General features: G+C 33.8%; 3 protein-coding genes across 12 annotated transcripts in view; 2 read left to right on the top strand and 1 right to left on the bottom strand.

Moving 5' to 3' along the window:
• The window catches only part of LOC122531946, a 125,966-nt gene extending 120,630 nt beyond the window's left edge, over window positions 1–5,336 (bottom strand). For both annotated transcript variants that reach the window (XM_043660285.1, XM_043660288.1), the window contains exon 1: window positions 4,830–5,336. The gene's annotated coding sequence lies outside the window, so the exon portion shown is untranslated. The remainder of the gene's footprint in view (window positions 1–4,829) is intronic.
• A 5,410-nt stretch (window positions 5,337–10,746) lies between these two features.
• On the top strand, window positions 10,747–16,192 carry LOC122531949 (viral IAP-associated factor homolog). 9 transcript variants are annotated; one of them, XM_043660294.1, is made up of 7 exons: window positions 12,915–13,097; window positions 13,324–14,599; window positions 14,681–14,849; window positions 15,108–15,184; window positions 15,247–15,376; window positions 15,437–15,583; window positions 16,032–16,191. In XM_043660294.1, the coding sequence occupies exons 2-7, from the start codon at window positions 13,462–13,464 to the stop codon at window positions 16,057–16,059; spliced, it is 1,689 nt and encodes a 562-aa protein (XP_043516229.1). In that variant the 5' UTR covers window positions 12,915–13,097; window positions 13,324–13,461; the 3' UTR covers window positions 16,060–16,191. The 9 variants fall into 9 exon arrangements, with proteins under 9 accessions (XP_043516233.1, XP_043516234.1, XP_043516236.1 ...); XM_043660298.1 differs by lacking the exons at window positions 13,324–14,599; window positions 14,681–14,849; window positions 15,108–15,184; ... (1 more) ...; window positions 15,437–15,583; window positions 16,032–16,191 and adding exons at window positions 10,747–10,941; window positions 11,190–11,325; window positions 11,409–11,637; window positions 11,708–11,916; window positions 11,994–12,153 and having other exon boundaries at window positions 12,803–12,928; XM_043660299.1 differs by lacking the exons at window positions 12,915–13,097; window positions 14,681–14,849; window positions 15,108–15,184; ... (1 more) ...; window positions 15,437–15,583; window positions 16,032–16,191 and adding exons at window positions 10,748–10,941; window positions 11,190–11,325; window positions 11,409–11,637; window positions 11,708–11,916; window positions 11,994–12,153 and having other exon boundaries at window positions 13,900–13,944.
• A 1,965-nt stretch (window positions 16,193–18,157) lies between these two features.
• Window positions 18,158–21,822, top strand: part of LOC122531931 (two pore potassium channel protein sup-9) — a 172,484-nt gene continuing 168,819 nt past the window's right edge. The window contains exon 1 of the mRNA XM_043660262.1: window positions 18,158–18,769. The gene's annotated coding sequence lies outside the window, so the exon portion shown is untranslated. The remainder of the gene's footprint in view (window positions 18,770–21,822) is intronic.

Here is a 21,822-nt window from a genome sequence, read left to right as displayed (position 1 = left end):
AAAAAAAAAAAAAAGAAAAATGTCCATTTGCAACGATGGTAAACTTTCAAACGAAACACAACCGGCTATCGCGCGATGCTCCAATTAAAAACCAGTCACCCTTTCATCGGCGTGCCTTGCAAAAAAAAAAAAAAAGGAAAAAAGAAGGATGGGTTTAGGGGTTTAGGTTCATGAATGAGATCGAGGAGCATATTCTGCGGCGGTCGCTCGAAGGCGGCTGAATAATATCGCGTATTAAAATCACCCCGGACCTATCCCACGCGGAAGAACTTCAGAGGCTTGTGTCTCGCACAAAGCTCGCTACGATCGATACACTTTCACGACACCCTGTATGCAACGAGAGCCGCGGGCGGTGTGCGTGGGTGGGCGTCTCTCGCAACGAAGGGAGAGCAGAGTCTCGACAAAGTCGGGGTGAACCCGCCGAGGTGGAGGAACCCCGCGCCGGATTCTTTGCCCAAAACAATCTCGCCCGTTGAGTCAGAGCCCTGTTTGGAAAGTAGAACGGACGGGGCCTAGTTACCTCGACTATTTAAACGCGACACGGTATTATAGTGCGTCGTGGACTATGCCACGCGTAACCCTCTTTGTAACGTGCGTCTCGCAATCGTGCGTCTCGCGGCCGTGTTCGTGATTTATACGTCGTCGTCGGGGATTTCATACGGGGCCAATTTACCGCGCGAGCTTGAAACGGAAGATCGGAAAGTCGTAGCACACATTTTAAATATCCTGGACTCCTCCTCCGTGAAATTTTAATCCAGAATGTGTGCTCCGAATCTAACTTTAACCTTCTGCACGTACGGCTATATATAAGACCGGTAAAGTTGCACGAGCTTCTTCGTAAAGTTGTAGCGATCGACTCTCGGTTTGGTATATCTCGTTGACCAAGCGATTAATGTTCAATTCTTAGTCTCTCTCGCGAGAGAAAAAAAAGTAAGAACGAAAGTTATTGAAATTAATGATGAGAATTGAAATTAAATAAAAATTAATAATAGAAAGTTTGAAAGTAAGAAATTCATTGTCAATAACGAGGAAATTTCGTTGTTGAGAAATTTTAGACTCTGATTGACCAGGCGTACGATTAATATTCAATTCTTAGTCTTTCGATTAGGCAATAATGAAAGAGAAATTAAAAGCAAAAGTTAAAATTAAGTAAAAGTTAATAATAAAAAAATGAGAGAGGAGTGAGGAACTCAGTATCAATAAAATACTCGAGGAAATTTCGTAATTGAGAAGATGAATAAAAATACTGGTTAAAAGGACAGGTTTCGAAGACTGGAAGTTCATACGATAACAGCCATAAGATGTACTTGTTTTTTTTTTTATCAAAGATAAATTTCACGATAATTATACCATACGTGTCCGCGTAAAAATAAATTCGCACTCACGACGTTTAAGTATGTACTACTAATTTTAACCACGCGCAAAACTTCCAACAAGCTACGTAATCTCTTTCACATTTCACAGCGTCCATGTCGCAATAATTTGACTACGCTGCTTTGTCTAAATGTATTTTCATTGGTTATTTTTTTATTTCTCACTGAACTCCAAAAATGTACGGGGGGATAATTCTCGAATTAAATAATCATCTCAATTAAAAATAACCACTGTAACATTTCGTAACGTACACATTTCGCAATAAATATTTCTCGAACGATTCGAAAAAGAAAGAACTCCTATATCCGAGAATAGAAGAAAAGAAATTCTATGGTTTAATCTACATTTCAGTACGGATTTTATCGCGCACAGAGCGAGAATACAAACGTATCGTAATCGGAATCAGAACGTTCTCAAGGAAATTGCGAACCAGCTGTTCGCCGTGGTATTTAATAATCAAACGCCAGCCGTACAAAAGATATATCATATTCAATAAAAAGAAATAACCGAGGGAAACGTAACGAACGTTTCTTACTTCGTTTAGGATTAATTCTCAATGGGAAGCTTTTCCATTTGTCGTGATATTTAGAAATTTATTGACTTTTGTCAGATTTATATTAAGACCAAGTAATAAAATCATATAAGCAATCAATTGATACACTAAGGACAAAATTCAAGAAAAAAAAAAACGAAATAACGAAAAATGGTAAAACTGTAAAGTGACATGATATGGGAACATGAGGGCAACGAAGAGGAGCTAGAAGTTTAAAGAATTTAAAAAGGAAACAAGAAGGCAATTCCCTTGTAAAAAGTGGTTCTCGCATTGTGGTCCTCAATTATTTCGTCGAATACTGAAATTGAATAATTCCTATAATTCCATTAATCATTTATTCAAGGAACTATTTGTCGAATCAAGTGTCAATGTCCGATTTTAGACTACATTACTCCAATTCAAACGATAGATTTCCATCAACGAGTAAAAGGCGAATAAATGCGTGAGATACTAGTCTAAAAGATTGAGACGATCGCAAATATCAAACTATCGTCTGCAAAGGTTCTTTTCTAATGTCCGCGATAAGCAGAAAATATTTCGATTTCCGTTTTATAGATTGGGATATTTCCTTGATATGATGATAGATTTCTAAATCCATGTATCTCAGAGAAACATCGTTTTTATCTGTTTCAGAGATCGCTTTATAACCGATCCGAAAATTTCGAATTTCCGCTATGCTCAAAAAATATGTATTGTTATCGTCGGCAGAGTGTAAACTGCGATACGATTTGATAAAGAACAAAAGAAAAAAGTCTCAGATCGATCTTGGATACTTTCAACGTAGAAATTTTGCACGTCGCCGATAACTATTTCGCGATTATAATGTTAAATATCCGTTTGCTTTCGAATAAGTCGCGTGTATTATTATCGATATGATTCATACACTGTGTGCGCGACGAGGAATGTATAAACAGAAACGCAGATAGAGGACATTTTTCCCTTTTTCGCGTCTTGTGTGCACACACGCGGCAGAAAAAAAAAAAAAAGAAAAAATGCAGTGTCGAACATGGCAAACGGTTCATTGTTCTCGCGAGGAGACAATAACGTGTAGGCTCTTTTGGATCTCACAGCTGACGAAATTCGTCGTTCAACAATGGAGTAAAAAGATTGAAAAGCACTCCGCGCCCAGGTTGGCGATTCGCGCTCATTTCCTCCTTTTTTCAAAAGCATTATCCTTTTAGCTCGCGTAATTGATATTTGTCAACCGTGAAAGATTTACCGAGTCTCGAGATATCTTGAATAAATTTACTTTTAAATACGCAGTATATTATTAATCATTATTTGCTCTTTGCACAGCTTAACATGACACGACATGTGTAAATGCATGCTTTTATAAATCAATTCAAATTAATTCTTATTCGAAGTTATTTCATCGTTATCGTTATGTAAAATTATTATATCGTTATGTAAAGTTATTATATCTTTTTTTTTTTATCTTCGCGTGGAAACGAAAAAATTAAGTTAGGATTGAATTTCCAGCGGGTGGAAATGTTCGTGCACAATTAATCATTATTCTCGAATAAAGTTCGCTAACGTCGAATTATTATTCGGTCGATCGATAACGATTGTGTGCGGGAAACGAATAAATTGACCAACGATAAACGAAGCTAATCGGTCTGTTAATTGTTGCGCATGGGCCAATGGTATTTCTCTCCACCACATATACATAAATTCATTACCAGCTTGTGCTTGTGTTTGACGAACTTCGTCACAGTTTAATTTCATACGGGTGTTTCGGTGGATTTCGACAAAATGTACGAACTTTGGAGCAATTCACTCGCGAATTCGCGATATCTCAATTCAGAAACTGTAAAACAATGGCGCAGCTAAAATTCGCGATTCGTTGAAAATTCAGTACAAAGCTAATGAAATTAAACATTTTGGAGCACGCGTACTCTTCCCTCAACTTTTTAAAAATGACTTTCACGAAAGCTACTGGCTATATGTATAATTTTTCTTATTAACGATAAGATGTGTAATTCCATCAAAAATATAATTTTCCAAACTCTGATATCATCCATTTCGTGTCAAAAATAAGGTTGAATTTTACAAATCTCTTTCTATTTATTTCATTTCTTCGGAAAAACGGGAAATCACTGGATAGGAGATAGTTCGAGCGAGAAAGTTCAGTGACCTAATCGAACGTACAAACGACGCTGATAGTATAATGTCAAAGTTACTATCGGTTGGAAAGTCATAAGAAAAAGTGAGACGTCAATTGCCACTGAACAAGAGGCGCAATAAACGAACGATACGAAGGTACCTCGGCGAAAGTGCAAGGTTAAATCGAATAAGATCGCCCTGCTGCACCAAATACTAGACGCAATTACTTGCGCGACACGCTTTCTTTATTGCAAAGATGTCACTGTCACGTAGCGTAACGAAGGCCGTTTGTCAGCGAGAAATACTCGCGCAATTTACAAACTGTTTGTGACGTAATTTCTAAAAAACGCCGCTTGGTCTCAGTCAATGATACGGAATATAAATTCGGTGATCATTTCTTATGATTACGTATTGTACAAAATATGATCAAAAGAGCGCGTGATTAAAAAATAATTGAGACGTTGAACATCCTTCTTCCACGTTTGATAAATATGTAATGTTGTTATCGCTGGACGACTTGAATATTTTTACCTAGCTTAATCTATATGTTAATAAATTTCTGTATAAAGGTCACAGGGGAAAAAGTAATTAATTAATTTTCGTTCAAATTGAGAAATTCAAATCCCTAAAATGGATTTGTAGCAAATAAGAAATTTAATACATGTAAAATACATACTTATTTCCACAAGTAAAGTCAAATAAAAAAAAAAGTAGTCTTAGCAATACCTCAAAATTGTTTGTTACATTCTCTCCTCGTGATCTTTCTAATATCAACAATCTAAAATTAATCACAAGATACCTTCAGACTATTCAGCTTGTATCCAACGAAACGAATCTTCCCTTCCAGTAATCTCGTCTTCCAGCACCACAGCTCAGCGTTTGACCAACATCAAGAGAAACTTTGTCTCTGTACAATCACAGCGCGATTAAATCGCACGACTTCTTATCCATCGTTTCAACATAGTCTCGAAGCAGTTTCGTTCAGTGAAATTTTTCTAAACGAAGAAACACGTTTGACAGTCACGCGGTCATAAAGTACCTGAGCATAAGAGAGAAACGGTAGGTAAACACACACGCGTTGTCGCGGAATCGACGATCGACACTGACTGACTGTTGACAGCGACAAAGTCGAGTCGCCGTAAAACGAGACCGGCCGACTGGTCCCTGGCGGAAGTGGACCGTTCGCGGCAATTTTTCAAGCGATGAACGGGAAAAAGAGGCGAGCAAAGGTACGGCTCTGGTCACAATGGAAAGCCACAAGGCACAGAGTCAGTCACGGCTCGGCAGTCGGCGTACACTGCAAGCTGAACGTCGCCGCCACGCGACTCCGAACTCGAAAGTGGAGCCGCGCAAGATGGTCGACGCCGAGCCGGCTTTTTCATTGGCTGCCGCTCGACGCTCAGGTATACGCGCGCGTGTTATCGTACGCCGCGCGCTGACAAACTAGCTGATAACAAGCCGTACGGTTACTCCGCTTTCAAACAAATCGAGACTCTCGCTGGAATTCGAGAATCTCTAACGAGTCTTTTAATAAGTGGTTCGCGGAATGTATGTTCGAACGTAATTTTGGAATTTCGCTCTCAGCTCCGACGCTACGCGAGTCTTATTATGATTATGTTGGTTAAGATACATATACAGGGTGGCCATTGTAAAACTGAAGGGTTTGAAAAGTTCATTAAAAAAAAAAAATTTTTAATTCATAAAAATTCACAGATAATACTGAAAAAAATCCATTAATTATGTTTCCAAATAAAATAATAAAAAGAAACTAAAAAAACATGTGTTTGTAAAAGTTATTTTTGTTTTATATCATTCAGTCTTATAGTGACCTGTATTTCGGTGGCCACTCTATAGAAGTATTCAGTAAAAATATACATATATTTTAGAGCGATTACAAAATTTTAAAGTTGATAATTATTTCTTGTAAATTCCACTTCAAATCGAGCAAATCTCGCCGTCACAATGAGAAATTTCGTCGATATCTCTTACTTTACTTAATTAATCATCCGATTGACAAGGTATTCAAGTTTCACGTGCCACTTTCCAAACTAGATTCTACAATTTAATTTCTGCCCGTCTTTCAATCAAGTTACATTTCTACTCCGAAAAAGTCGAAGTCTGAGGTTCCTTCAACGTCAGAGAATGTGAAATAAAATCACGACGATCGTGAATTAATTCATTCTCCCCTCTTCTTCTTTGACAGCGATGAGTTCTTCACGTGAATTGAAAAACCTACTTGTGTCATTATGAAGTCACAGAAAGAAATGGTCGATCCTTTTCGAAACATTTCGTAATGAAAATGTCTCATTCATGAACTAATTATCCGTATTACATTCACCTTAATTACCATCTCACGTGAATCAAAAGGTACACAATTAAAATCCAATTAGTCTTCGAATCGGAGCCAATCGGCGGCAGAGTGAAAATTACATTTTCATTTGGAGAGGAAGAGAAGGGGAGCAATTAACGATCACGCGAATGGAGTTATCCGTAGGTTAGTCGACCCTGCAAGGAATGCAACTAACTGCAAATTTCCGGTGGGCTACATCCTACGTAAAATGAACGTACGTACACATACACACGAAGCGTACGAACATTTTATCAGACGTTCGTTTTCCAATCCCCTATCGTTCCCTTCGTTCACGCCTCCTCTGAGGGCCTTATCGCACACAAAAGCACTTACAAGGTCATTGCATGCCTCCCTTTCCCTTCCATCGTATTGTCATGCCGTACACGTGATTATGCAAATTCTCTTGGACGAACAGGCAAACAAGGAAATGCCTAGGTACACGTGTCTTTAATACCATATTAAGACTTCAGTCTTTCACGTTGATTTTTTACGCCGATGAAATATTTGACTAGATGTTGGTTTTTTCCCCTACGATTTTAAATGTCTGTACTTTTAATGAAGGTAATATTTAATACTCGAGCAAACGAAGCACTAAGCAATTTTTTTTCAATCGATTTACGTTACTGAATTCCACATTTTAACATTGCTTTTATTCTTTTGCATCGTAATAAGTGAACGTACTAATTATTTTGGGACAATAAATTCACAAATGAAAAAGAAAGTTAATAAAATACCAAAAAAAGGGAGAATAAATTCTCCCCTTTTTAGTCCAAGCAAATTATGAAAAATGCCGCTTCATTCTTAGAAAGAAATATGGTTGCAATGAAATAATGCCAACATCCGATTGTAAGTACTTAACGAGATCTTCCTCCAATCTTACACGAGCTTCCAGACAATTTTCGTAATCGTTGCAATATGTTTACTTCATCGAGCGGTAAATACAATAATTTAACATAGAACCAATAGATACCAACATAGAAAGGATAACGCCAGATAGTGAGAAACTACGAAAATGTTAGTTGCCACGTCCTCCAAGGATACGGACAATTTTTCCCTCCTAATGGAGAGGAAATTCTGCATTCGTTAGCGGCCATTTTCTGCGTGAGTTATACGAGGATCATTAAACAGATTGCAAAAAGACCAACGATCCAGGATACGCGAGTTTACGAATGGCTGTGCGTGCGTGCCGCACACCATGATTTGTAAATACAAGCACATCCTGCGCCCATGTCTATCGTTATACGTGCGTTCACATTTTGCGCTTACTACCCGTGTTCCGAACAGAAGGCTGTAAATATATTAGTCGTTATCGTTATATGTCTTCGAAGAGTGCGTTTCACCAATGTTTCTTGCAACCATCACGCATGTATCGACTGATGAAAATTTACATACCCCGCACATTGGTGTGAATTGATCAAAGAAACGAATCTGGATAATTAGTTACCGTTTCCGACACGATGCATTTGATATGTAAATTAGATCAATGATCTGCTCTCAGCTAATTGAACTATAATTAAGTTTCTTGCCTGCGTTGATGCATGACTGGAATTTTGCACCAAGGACAAGGATTTTTCATCGACTTCGCCATCAAGTTCCTTCATGTGTGATATCTTGGTGTTGTCATATATAAATTCCATAAGACGAGAGATACAATTTAACTTCGTGTAACAAATGGATATACGCGATACCAAACGCAAACGAAAATCTAAGCTACAGCGAGCAATTGACATTTTCAACGCGGCTGGAGAATTGGCAGGCTCGGTGTTCACCTCGTAATTCGAGGAAAGAAGGTCGATACCTAACCGCAGAAAAGTACAGAGATGAAAAGGGACCTGACCACGAGATTGTGGTACATGGACGGATGAGTCGCGGCCAGACGATGGATTCACGACATTTATGCATTTAAGGGGACAATGTTCGAACAACGAATAACACGAATAACGCAATTGATTTATTAATGGATGAATACAGATAAAAAAGTCGATTTCTAAAAGAACTGTTGTCATTTTTAACGAGTAAAATATTATTTTTAACGTCGACTGGCAATAATTATTATATTAATAATACGACAATCAATTTTTATATTGATAAAAAACTAGAAAGGAAAAGTTTCCTTCCTGCGTAAAAACTTTGGTTTCAAAAATTCTTACTGTAAATCGCTAAACAATTTTCAGAGCGGAGAAGACTAATAGATATTAAATCGTATGAATGACAGCTTTGTGTTTAACCAGTGGAAATATGGAAATACCGATGAAATGATAGTCGCATCCTATTAAATCGTTATATCGTTCCTGGCGTTTTGTTTGTGACAATTACTCTGACGCCAACGTGATACATAAGCGCGCATGAATGACAGAGATTCCATTGAATCGAGCTGCACACGCCTAAATATAGGGTTAAGTTCTAATCTGGCACGCAACCGGAAACACCAGTGGTTTGCCAAACAATGCTTTCGAAAAAAAAAAGAGCATAACAATGGAAAACAATAACGACAGACGGTGCGTGCAATATATACATTCACGCAAGGGAAGCTTTGGTCAGTATTTCCCTGCTGTTGTTCTCATTGCATCAATTTCCTAGACGCATTTTTCGGAAAAATTAATTTTTCCACGGATGTTTCGTCTTACTTTCATCTCGCGTGAAGCTATGAAATTCAAATTTCACATTTAAGGGAATTTCCTGTAACACTCTTGGAATAGCTAACTGATGAAATTCATATTAAAATTTGACCGAAAAGAACGTTTTCTATCATCAGTATCTTTAATTTGGTAGAAAAATGATAATGATTAATTCGATAAGACAATTTATGAAATTTATATGTAGCGGACTTCAAAGGTAGATAAGATAAGTCGATATGTTTCCAATTATAAGATAGTCATCTATACCAAGAATGCTATACAACTTGGCTCTTACGACCAAAAAATATTTTCAATTAAAATTGCTCAATCTTAATCGCTCGAATTAAAAACGGAATTCCCCCAACCAATTTATCAATTTTTCTTTATGCTGTTAATTTAACAGGATGAAGAAACACGTGTCCACTTTCATCTATCAGCAATTGCGAGTACATACACACACACACACACACACATACGCACATTTTCTGCAATTTGCCAGCCACTGTTGAGGAAACGCATTTCTTTTATGCGGTCCAGCAACAAAGGCCGTTCCAACACAAAGGTATGCAGTATGCACGCGACGTGAAAGCACCGTGAAAACGGATTAAGCGTTTCATGGTGTTACATGTGCGTTAAGCTTGATATATATAAGCTCGTGCGTACATGTATACTCAAAAGAAAATTAATCCGCGCTCCTTCTCCGGTGGCAAGCAAGATTGCAACTTCTTTTTCTTTGATTTTTTTCATCTCCGCGCTCGCGAAATTCGACTTGGCTTTGAATATTAAAGAGAGATTCTCGATGAAGCCGAGAATTCATTAACGACCAGAGTGCTCGTTTACTCGGAATATTATATGTAAATTTTCTGGATTGTAAATCTTACGCAACTTATTATCGTTGTGTAGCATACCTTGAACTGAAATAAAAGCAATCAAATTGATGTGTTTTGACGGGATCGCTTGTTTTTCGTTTTCGTACATTTGAAATTTAAATGAAACTGGTTTTATCGGTCTTAAGCTAGCTCCGCGAAAGACTGTGTAAAATTTAATGTGAATAAATAATATAAAAAAACAGAAGAGAATGTAAATGAGAGATGATTTAATCTGCATAAATATAAGTGTAAGCATATAGCTTGATACGAAAGTTGTACCGTTACCGACGGAAATTATCATTCCATATACCTATAAATATTATCGAGGTGATGCCCCAAACTGGTTTTAGGTATTTGGTACGGCATACAAAACATGGCTGTGGTCCAGCACAGCTGCACGATCAACTGGTTTTCCTAATTTCTTTACCTTACGGTCGACTGGATACATAGTCATTGATTATAAGCGTAAATAAACAATAAATATTGTACTAAATAAACAATAAGCATTAATTGCATTAAAACGATGTACCGAGTTCGTTTATAATTTTTAATCATTTATAATTGTTAATCACAATAATACAAAATTATAATATAATTACCAATCATAAAACAAGAATGAACACGTTTTATTTATTTATTTTTTCAAATCTTTATTTGCTTCCTTTGTTATTTCACTATTCTACTTTTCTATATTTCGTTTATAGTACAATAAAAATATATAGATCCTAATTTGTAAATGATTTATTTAAAAATTAATCTATACAAATAAAGTAAAATAATAACTTGCGATAATAGTAAAAAATCAAAATATACATTTTGAAATTTTAATCGTCATCAGAGGCGCCACTGACTAATAGCATGGTTTTTAAATAGAATATGTTTTGAGTGTGAATACGTCATGAATGATACTATAAATGCAAGCAAGTAAAGAGTAGGAGTACAACTGTCGGTCATAAATAGTCTGACAGGAGAAAATTCTCTCATTTAAAACTATTAAATCAGTCTGTGAATTTCTATAGCATATATTAATTCTTTTAATAGTTAAAAAAAAAAGATAAAACATTGAAAATCATGGTAAGTAAAGAAGTTTTTAGTAGTAGAGGTTATGTTTCCTTGAACATCTACAATTCCTAATAAGGGATGCCTTGTATTATAGTATAAAAATATAACGTTAAATATTTTTGCAACTGTCTGGACACAACAAAATGTAAAATGAAATATAAAAAATATTTATATTATTTGCCGAGTCAATTTTTATTATATAAATTAGTTAATCTAAATTAGCCATACAAAATGTATAACATATGGTTTTATTGACATAGCAAGATCCAAATGAAGATACAGAGTGGAATGATATTCTTAGAAAAAAAGGAATTATACCGGAGAAAGAAAAGGAAGTTACAGAAGATCAAATCATCGATATTGTGGATAATACTATAAATGAAAAAACCGGGCGTGGTATTTGAATGTTTATTCTACTCATTTCATATTGACGTAATTCCAAACTGATATTTATTTAAGTATAATCTTATCTTTTACAGCTGCTAATGATTTAGAAAATAAGACGCTAGATGAATTGGATGAATTAGAAGATGAAGAAGATGAAGAAGTTTTATTGGAATATCGGAGGAAGAGAATAGCAGAAATGAAAGCGTTAGCTAGCAAATCTAAATATGGTGAAGTTAAAGAAATAATAGCAAAGGATTATGTTCAAGAAGTAAACAATGCAGGAAATGATATTTGGGTTATACTTCATTTATATAAACCTGGGTATGATAAATATATATTTAGAAATGTAAAATCTAAGAAGAATCTTATGTGATTCTGATTATTGTTTCAGCATTCCCCTGTGTACACTAGTAAATCAATATTTAGCCAACTTAGCAAGAAAATTTCCTGCAACAAAATTTTTAAAAAGTATTTCAAGTATTTGCATTCCACATTGGCCTGATCGCAATCTTCCTACAATTTTTGTCTATTACAATGGAAATATAGTAAAACAGATCGTTGGTGCTATAGAATTAAGAGGCATGAAATTAACTGAAGAAGGTATAATTTATTGAAAAACCTATTCTGATAATTTATCTCAGTTATATGGATATTAATATAAATCTGTGTTCTTACAGAGCTAGAATGGATACTAGGACAGGCAAAAGCTATACCAACAAAAATTACTAAAGATCCAAAGCCAAAAATCAGGGATGTATTATTTTCTACATTAAGGCATGAAAACAATAATGATGTTGATGATGATGATGATGATGATGATCCTGATAGTAATGATTGGTAACCCATCTATATTAAATATTTACAGAAATTGATTTACTATGTTTGAATCTGTCAAACATAAAACATTTTATTTATTTCAATGTCATATATGTTCTGTCACACAAGAATCGTCTTTTGTTTACTTTAAAATTTTATTATTATAAGTAATATTCATACTGCCGCAATAAAATATTTTGTTATCATATTATCAGTTACAAAATTATTAATTTCTACCATATTTTCTACACCTTTATCACATAATATTTTCATAAACTCAGAATACAGAATATAACATACAATTTACTTTCAAATGGAAAATCGCAATCTAACCTTATTTGTATATATATGTATATTGCGATTCTCTAATGGAATATTATACTGTCCAAATTTCTTAAATGATATATAAATATATAATATAAATAATATAATAAAAAACGAAGTAATATAATATAAATTTAACTTACAAGAACATACGGTGTGGGTTATTATCAATGAATCGTTTCGAAATTCGATATTTGCATTTTTAGTTTGCTGATGAATTTTGACAAATCTATATAGATAATACGAAAAAGTAATAAATTAAACGATACAAAGATTTAAAATTATTAAAGAATATGGTATCACGCGTACATATTTTCCATCTTAGGACGCAGCTGTAATTTTTTAGGAATGTTTACATTGTCATTCAAGGACTTCTCGGGTTTCGTTCTTTATCCAAGCACAACAGCACACTGACACTGTATAATTTCACGGAACGGAGTTTAGTTTAGTTTCTATCGCTGATCGTAACACAGAACGCAACAAATGAGAAAGTAGAAATTAAAACGGTTCAAAAATTACAGTAACATTTATATTTGTTTGTAATATTGAAGAAAATTGTAATAACTGGTAAGACGTGAGGGTAAAATGTGAAGGTGTTCGTACTTAGTGTCAAACGTTTAAATTCTGGTCAGGAAAACTAGGTAAGCCTTTATATGAAAACCGGCTTATTAAAACAGAAAGAAATTCTTTATCCGCTGACAGAAATAGTTCTTATTATTTTAGTATTAAAATAATTCTTTCTTATTTATTTAATATCTTTTTTTTTTATTTTACTTCTCAAAATGTAATGAATTATTTATAATTTATATTTTTTATAGATTATTCAGATATATCTTTTTAATTGACTCTTTTTATTACACTTTATAGCTATAATGAATAATGCGATATAATCATAGCGTGTAAAATAAATGAAATTAAAAAATTTATTCTATGTGAAGAATATTAAGAAAATTTGAAGAACCAAATAATTGTCTTATATTTCATTGTAATGTAAATTGTTGGAATATGTGTAATGAAAGTTTAGAAAATATATACCAAAACACAATGCAAGACAATGAACAATGTAAAGAAGTTAATATTAATAAAGAGAAAATTTATTTTGTGGAATTAAATAATTCTGAATCTATTAATGTGTATTATAATACTAATACAAAACAAGATATATCGATATTAAATAGAACATCCCGCACAGTTCCTAATATTTTGAAAAGTAATTCAAGATTACATCGAATATTTAAAACAAATGCAGCAAAATCAAACTGTTTTTTTGAAGGTATAACAGATACCAAACAAGTTTTAGTTGTTGCATCAGAGCATACTAGGTCTGGAAATACATTTGCTAAAGAAATTAAACATAAAAAAGTATCAAGAAGAAGGAAGCAAAAATTGAACTATGTGAATACTTATGAACCCAATTGGAATATTTTTTCTTTTGTTGACAAGGAGAAAGAAATGTTAGACAAAAACATCAGTATGTCAACAGAATTAGAAAGTTGTACACAAGAAAGGGAATTAAAACATCATACTAACAAACAGGATAAAAAACAAAGAATGTCTGTTCTTAAAAATGATCAAGAAAGGTCTTCAATGTCAAATCATACATTAACAGATTTTACTTCTGAATGTCAGATTTTTTCATCTTTCGAAGAAATTGATTCAAATAATCTGCAAGATTCAATTGATTTCTCAAGCAATGAAATATTTAATAAATTTAACTATGAATTTTACGACAGCAACAATTTAGAGTGTTGCACAAAATATATAGAGAATTCTGATAACACATACAATTCTTTTAATACAAAATATGATAATAATTATATAAAGGAATATGATATAAATGATAATAAAATTGATACATCCGAGGCATTGACATATTGGTCTTTAACAGACAATGAACAGGGTGAAATAGATGTATCGATAAAAAGATCTATAATGGCTCCGGAATATTGGAATGCAGATCTCAATAATAAAAAACCAAAATGTTCTTCATCTAATTCTTGTTGTGATCATTGCTTTGAAGATTGTGTTTCAAATTGGATTGCAACTAGTGGAGCCAGTATGTTTAGGAAAGATAGACTACTAACAGAAACTTTTAATGATGATTCACAAGTTAATTGTAATAATTCAGATTTACATATCTCTGGTACATACTTGAATGATAATGAGGACAGCAGTAGAACATTGTCACCAATAACTGAAATTGAAAACTCTTTGCAAATTGCAGATGATATTAATCCTGCATTAACCAAATTTTTAAGTTATTCAAATGAAAAAGGTGTCAAAGGAAAAATATTTAAAGAAAAAACATATAAAGAAATACAAGAAGAGAATGTACCAGTGAAAAATTTACGTGTCAAAAATAATAAATCTAAAAATATTAAAAAAAGAAACGAGTAAGTTATTCTTTTTATATCATTTCCATAGTCTAAAAATTTTTTTAAAAACGTGTTTTTTTAAATTGTATTTTCAAAACGTTTATAGAATTGAATAAATTATATAGCGTGGAGGAACTATTTCTTCTCTCTTCCATATTTCAAAAAAAAAAAAAAAAAATATTTATAATATTATTATAATATTTTTGTAAACAAGATTTTTATAATTCAGTGACACATTCTAAATTCTTTCTTAAATTTTGCATTTTATATTTATAGATTTCAGTGTTTATCATGTTCACTAACATTCTCAAGTGCGCGTACAATGGCGATGCATCAAGCTGGAGCACATGGAGGTAAATGTATTATTATTTTGTTCACGATAAGATATGGTGTTTATCATTGAATTTTTTTTTAGGTATGTACATAATACTTTGCGAAAGTTGTGGTAGACTTTTCAATCGAAAATATCATTTCAATAGGCATTTCATTCACTGTGGGCGCACGAAAGAACCTTTTAAGTGTGACATGTGCTTTAGGAAATATAGGTAAAAATTTTCACACCTCATGATTTGTTAGTTTTTTTATTCACAGGAAATTGCTTTCAGACACAAGTCGTCTCTAGTTCATCATCTAAAAGAAGCTCACGAAGTTTGCTATGCTCGTTCAAAGAAATTTACTTGTAGTGTATGCCAAAAAGTTTATAGTAAATTTGGTGCTTTTCAAAATCACGTAAAATCCCATAGAAACGCTCAGTAAGTTTAATTTGCTGATAATATAAAAAAAACCAAATATATTTAGTAATATTATTGCTATTTAAGTTTCATTGGTATAATTTAATTATAAATAGGTTATTGAAATATAATATTTATACTTATTGTTTATTTTGTGACGTTATCTTTTCGAAGATATTATTTTTGTTAAGTATGAGTTAGATTCAATTACAAAATATTGTTTAGTAACACTTGATATAATATAAAAAAAAGTTACTATCGTTATAGATGAAAATATAGTATTTTTTATACTAAGTATTTTATATATTCTATTTTCGTTATTAAATTAAATACTGTTTTGTTATTTACGTATAATATAACTTTTATTTATATTGACTAAAGGACCACAATATTTTAAACCAAATATTTTTGATATATGATTTATATATAACCAATATATAGATTAAAATTATAGTATTATATAATTTAGATTTAACAGATGCGATGGGATGGAATAAAAGTACCTTCCTTTTTCATTTTCGAGATTGTTACAATTCATATTATAGAAAGTATTCTATTCTTGTGTCTCTATTTAATAAAATTGTAATTGTCTCAGATGTAAAAGATGTGATTGTAAAATAAAAGTAAGTAATATAAAATAATTAACCATATAATTTTAATATAATACTTGATAATATATATTTATGTATAACGATCGAATAAATTTTATTTTCAAAGATATTTTTGTTTTGTCCAGATATATTTGACTTTTTGTAAACTTAATCAACGTGGAAAATAATTTCTGCCTACGAAAAAAAATAAAAGGAAACAACTGATGTTACATACGTACCAATACAAAGAAAGTATTTAAAGTCAAACATCTAATGTTGTCTCACGTAACATTTAATACTTCATCCTCATTTTATTAAAGAAAAATTACTAAATTTTCATTTGATATCTATGAAAAATACAATAAAAGACAAACGTACAAATAATTCAAATCAATCATACTTCTATTTTTATTTTAACTTGATAAATAAAAGAATGTCAATTTCAGTTGTTAATCATAGTTTTCGAAATGATCTTAGAGATTCATTTTGATTCATGTGAATTTTTATGTGATATGGATGTCATGGTTTATCCTATTATTAACTTTCTTCCTGAGAGTATTACCGTGTATGCCATTAAAGAAAAGCAAAAAAATTGACATCGTGATAAAGTCCACGAACCATTTCGACGGAGGAAAGCATTTATTGAGCCTCTATAAATCGAATAGCATTGTGCTTCATTGGTTTATCTTGATCGTGTATATTCGAGATAAAATTTATTAAATTTTCGTTCCCGCCATCGATTTCCTTGTCTGAGCAAAGGTTAATTTTTTATTCATTTATTTACTCGTGAATGAAAAAGTATTTATTTTATAGATATTACTTATTCATTTTCTTTATATAAATGAATACTTCAAGTAACGATAAAACAATTTTTGCAAAAATATAAATCGTCGATTTAATCTGTATAAATATATGGGAAAGATAACGCAGTATATTTATTGCTGAGTTTAAAAGCAAAATTTCAAATTTGGAAATTATGCAAATTCAATACATTACCATATGAACTATCAGATTAAAGAAAAATATAAACAAAAATTAAAAGCAATTTCGAGTAGTTCGTGATTCTAGTTATGATATTATTTTTTGAAATATCGAAGATTCGTTGCTCTTTACGTAGTTTTCGTTTATAAATTGTAAAAAAGTTCTATCTCGTATACCTTAGAATATACAGAACATGTCGAGGTAGTACACTGGATCTAAAATACAATTCTGTCGTTCTTACTGCTACACAACTTATAAAAAAAAATTTTAGTTGCTTACATATTTTTTGCTTATTTTAGTTATTTCATGTAAAGGCAATTTTTTTCACGCTTTTTAATGCTTATGATTGTTGATAAATAGATCGTTAATTATATCCTGTTAATTAACACGCTGACATTTACATTGAAAAGAGTAAACGGAAATGTTAAAGGTCTAATAATAAAGTTTACGAAATATGTAATACTTTATTCAATGAAGATTGTTAGATCATCCCGTGGGAAATAAATTTATCTTCTTATCGTCTCTGTAAATTTCTCTTAATAAATTCTCTTCTCGTTCTGCATTTTTTAAAAATTAAACACTTCAAGAGCAATAGGACGCCACTTTGTTAATTATTTTATTTCTTATTAATACAACAAAATTCTACTACTTCTTCTTATATTACAAGACAATACAAGTAAATACGAATTTTGTATTTAAGCATCTGATGTACAAGCACTCGGTCTTCAATGTTTTCAAAGCAATGAAATTAAAACACCGTTGACATCTAAATTATTTAAATCGTGAAACCTGCAAAATATAAAATGAAAGATACATTATCAATGGACCGTACGTGAAAAGAACAAGAGTGAGAAAAATCCCTTATGATGACGGAAAGTGACAGCGATGAACCGTGAAGGATAGTGCGCACCATAGTGAACCCGTTAACGAAAAGGGATGATGTCGGTGGCGCCGCGGCCGGTCAAAATTTGAACAAATGCTTGCGCCGGAACCGCGCAGATCGTCCTCAGTAGTTGCCCAGACGCTGTCACGGGCGTAGCTGGATGCTGGATTGTCTCTCTCTCTCGTGCGCGCGCGTGCCGCAGGGAGGTGCTTCCTTTTCTTCTTCCTCTTCCTCCTAACCTCGTCCTACTCGTCGCTTGTATCGGTCGACGAACAACGCCGTGGACGTCACGATTCTTCGATGCTGCGGATATCGTACGACTCGGTCATCGGTTCACCATCCTAACGAGAAGAAGAAAAGGTGCCGGAGAAAAGGGAGGCCGATGAGGTTTCCTGCCGGTCGGTGAGAGAGAGAGAGAGAGAGAGAGAGAGAGAGAGAGAGAGAGAGAGAGAGAGAGAGTGAGAGGAGGGGGTGGAGTGAGATAGTGAAAGGGATTCGACAAGGAAAGGCAACCGACAGAAACAACGAGAGACCGGTAAAATCGGGAAACAAAGATGGTGTGAGAGAAACAGACAAAGTAACGAGGGGAATACGGGAGCAGCAGAGAAAGATTTCGGAAGGAAAGCTGTCCGGGAGGGGTGGAGATGTGTTGAAGTGTGTTCTTGTGTATATATATGGTGCAGTGCGGTGCTGTGCTCGAGAGAGAGAATGGCGTGGTCGGATTTCGCGTGTACCTCGCCGTGACGTGGAAAGGTAAGGATCATGTCTAATTTTCATTTTTTTCCCTTTCCTTTCTTTCACGACCTCTGTCGTTCATTGATAGACTGTTCGTTCGATAGCGAACATCAGGATGTTTCCGTGGTTCTCTGTCGATTAGCAGCGAGAGTCGAGTTTCTTATTCGATTGACAGTGCCCGCCGAAGCCAATAATTGGCTTCGATTCGAGCAATGATCCGTCTGTCGGTCAGTCGCCGGTGCCGCGTGCGCCCCTGTCGCCTGACTTATCCTTTTCGCTACCACTGCGAAGCTCGTCGGCATGTCTGGCACAATCGGAGCATCGCTCCTTCGTTTAACCGTTTTTTCAAACGCATTCGTCGCGTGGCTCATCGCGATCATTATTATTATTCATCTGACTACTTGTCATAATCATTTACTGGGTGAAACAAACCTTTGTTTGAATTTCATTTTTGTTAATTGTTGTCAACAAATTCGCAGTCCAGTCACGAAAATTAGAAGGAAGTAAATAGAATTTTATTTACTGCGTTTATTAGCGCGACTGTATTCTATTACAATGGAGCATTCCGATGCTTCGGCATTCCAATGGCATTACCAAAAGTGACTACGCAGACTACGTTTCTCGTATCTTGCGCGACGTTAGATACTTGATAATTAAAGAATGGAAATATTTTCATGTACTTAAGTTTTAATAACAAATTTTGTTCTGCATTTGTATTTCATTTCAAATGAATTATCGAAAATTGGAAATATTGTTCGATATCATGTTCAGAGGAAATTGAATTGAAAGTGTTCGTATTTGCATGTACGTAGCATGTTGAGAGATTTCATTTTGGAGTTTGGAGCATGCATTCTTCATCTAAGTTTAGAACGGAGGATGTACTGTTTAAGTTCATTCTTGTCGTAATAGGAACATTCGTATCAAAATTTCACTTTATTATATTACATCGATAGATTCGATTATGTTGTTACATTATATTACATCGATAAATTAGGTTATGTTACATTAAGTACATACTCAGCAAATATTGTAAAAAAAAATTCAACTGTGTCATATATTTGCATTCTTTACAGTAAATAAAATATCATGACAGATTGTATAGGACAAATTAACATTGCATTTGAATCAATATTGGAAAAATTAAAATAACTAAAATCGTACTAAATTTAGAAACTACAAAGTACAGTCAATGTAAAAATTTTACTCTCTTAAAATGAGTTGAACTGTTTTAATTGAACAAGGTGCAGATGTTTCGATGCTCCACGTGCAGTACAACTCGATGTCATACGAGTCACTAAATGATATCAAAACATATCAAGTGCTGGAAACACAGAAACTATCTTTGCTAGGAAAAAAATTTGTTTGTCAGTTTATTTTAATTTCATTTAATTTTCATATTTATTCTTTTTCATGTTTAAAAAACAGTACGATACGTAGAAGATTTATTCTTCGTTTGAACAACTCGAATGTTTTTTAATTCGTTTTTATATTTTCTGAATCTTTTTTTTTCTTCTTTTTTTTTTTTTTTTGATATAAAATTCGTATTCCACGAATCATTCCATCAATTTCCAAAATTATTTAATGCATTACCGACGGCAAAGCTACGAAGGACCAGATTTTACATGGGCCAATGAATTATGGGAGTTGAACTCCATCATCAACGCTTCTCCAATTCATTTTAACACGTTTCGTCAGTAGTCCCTCTGGTATAACTCCATTAGAGATGTCAACACGATGACGCTCGGACGTATTCACATACGTTCTAAACTACATCCCGGGGTTGTACCTTAACTGCGTTATCACCGTATGCTGGCTGGCCGTTTGTGACGTTGATAAGCACGTGTCAAGCATAGGTTGTGGCACCGAATCGGAAAGCTTGTTAGACAAGTCTTCGTTGAACGTTTCAAAGCAGCTTCGCTGATGCTTTTAGTTGGTCCGAACGAAATTGCGTGCCCCTTCAACCGAAGGAAAATCGAGTTCTGTTTAAAATCAAATTGCCATTTGCAAACATACCATAAACGCTATATCCAACGGTAATGTTTCTCGTACAGCTACCACATTTACTTTCCGTTATCCTTGAACGGATAAACGATTTTATTTGCAAATATTTCGTTTCATAACGGTATATGATTTAATCATTCTCGCGAGATTTTTCTTTGTTAAACTTCCATGTTGTTGCACGATTCTATAGTTTCTGTCATTCGTAAATACTCGATTAGTTTTGGGAGATTTTTCTCGAGTAGAATTCGACTGTAGGATTTTATTTGCACCACGTTAACTTGCTCGATGTTTACTTACTGTGTTTCCCTGCGAACTTGCACGCGCACAGGAGGAATTTGTTCTTAATATGTTCACAACATTGGCGCGAACTTTTTTTAAACTTCGTTGTACGAGGGGACGTATCGAACCACGAAAAAAACAGCTTTGAACTTATTTTAATATTGCAAAGAAGGGTGTATTTTAAGAATCTTAAAATAAACTGTTGGTGACCTTGGCCCTATATACACGATAGTTTAATAAGTTTGCTCAGCGCAACAATTCATACGTTCGCTGTCTCGAGAGTTAGTTGTATCTTTCACTTGAGAACGTGTTGAAGTTACGACATAGAACCGTCGCTAACAGACAATATTTTGAATAAAATAGCTAATTTACGACATGATACGTGCAATGTACTTAATATCGATAAAATGAGAAAAATATTTCACGAGAGAAGATGTTTGAAGTACAAGTAAGTCGGACAACAGTAATTCGAGTTCAATATAAATCAGCGAACTTTAATCGTTACAAATCATTCGCAGATAACGGACGTTCGAATTAATTAATAGAAGTTTCAAACATGTACCCTGCGCTTGTTCAATCGATAGGAATAAAAGTCACGTATTGTCACAGTTGCAGCGCGCCGCTGCGAAAAAAAGAAAAAAGTGACAATAACGCTGTCGAAATCGAAACTCTCTCTCGTTCTAAATTCTCCCGTTTAATTAAGAGATTTGTCGTTGGACCGCGTGGGTTAAATAAAATCGAAATTCTATTTGTCCACGCCTCGTGGAAGAAAATTGTATTTGAACAAAAAA

The sequence above is a fragment of the Frieseomelitta varia genome, unplaced genomic scaffold, assembly GCF_011392965.1.
Source record: "Frieseomelitta varia isolate USP_RPSP 00005682 unplaced genomic scaffold, Fvar_1.2 scaffold_428, whole genome shotgun sequence".
NCBI lineage: Eukaryota > Metazoa > Arthropoda > Insecta > Hymenoptera > Apidae > Frieseomelitta > Frieseomelitta varia.
Note: the sequence above shows the minus strand (reverse complement) of the source record. Positions and strands in the feature narration are given on the sequence as shown.

Coding starts and splice junctions, on each gene's coding strand:
- LOC122531949 (XM_043660293.1), top strand. CDS start 13,462: ATGTGTAATGAAAGTTTAGAAAATATATACCAAAACACAATGCAAGAC. Junction 15,185..15,246: donor TCAAGCTGGAGCACATGGAG/GTAAATGTATTA, acceptor ATTTTTTTTTAG/GTATGTACATAATACTTTGC. Junction 15,584..16,031: donor AAATCCCATAGAAACGCTCA/GTAAGTTTAATT, acceptor TATATAATTTAG/ATTTAACAGATGCGATGGGA.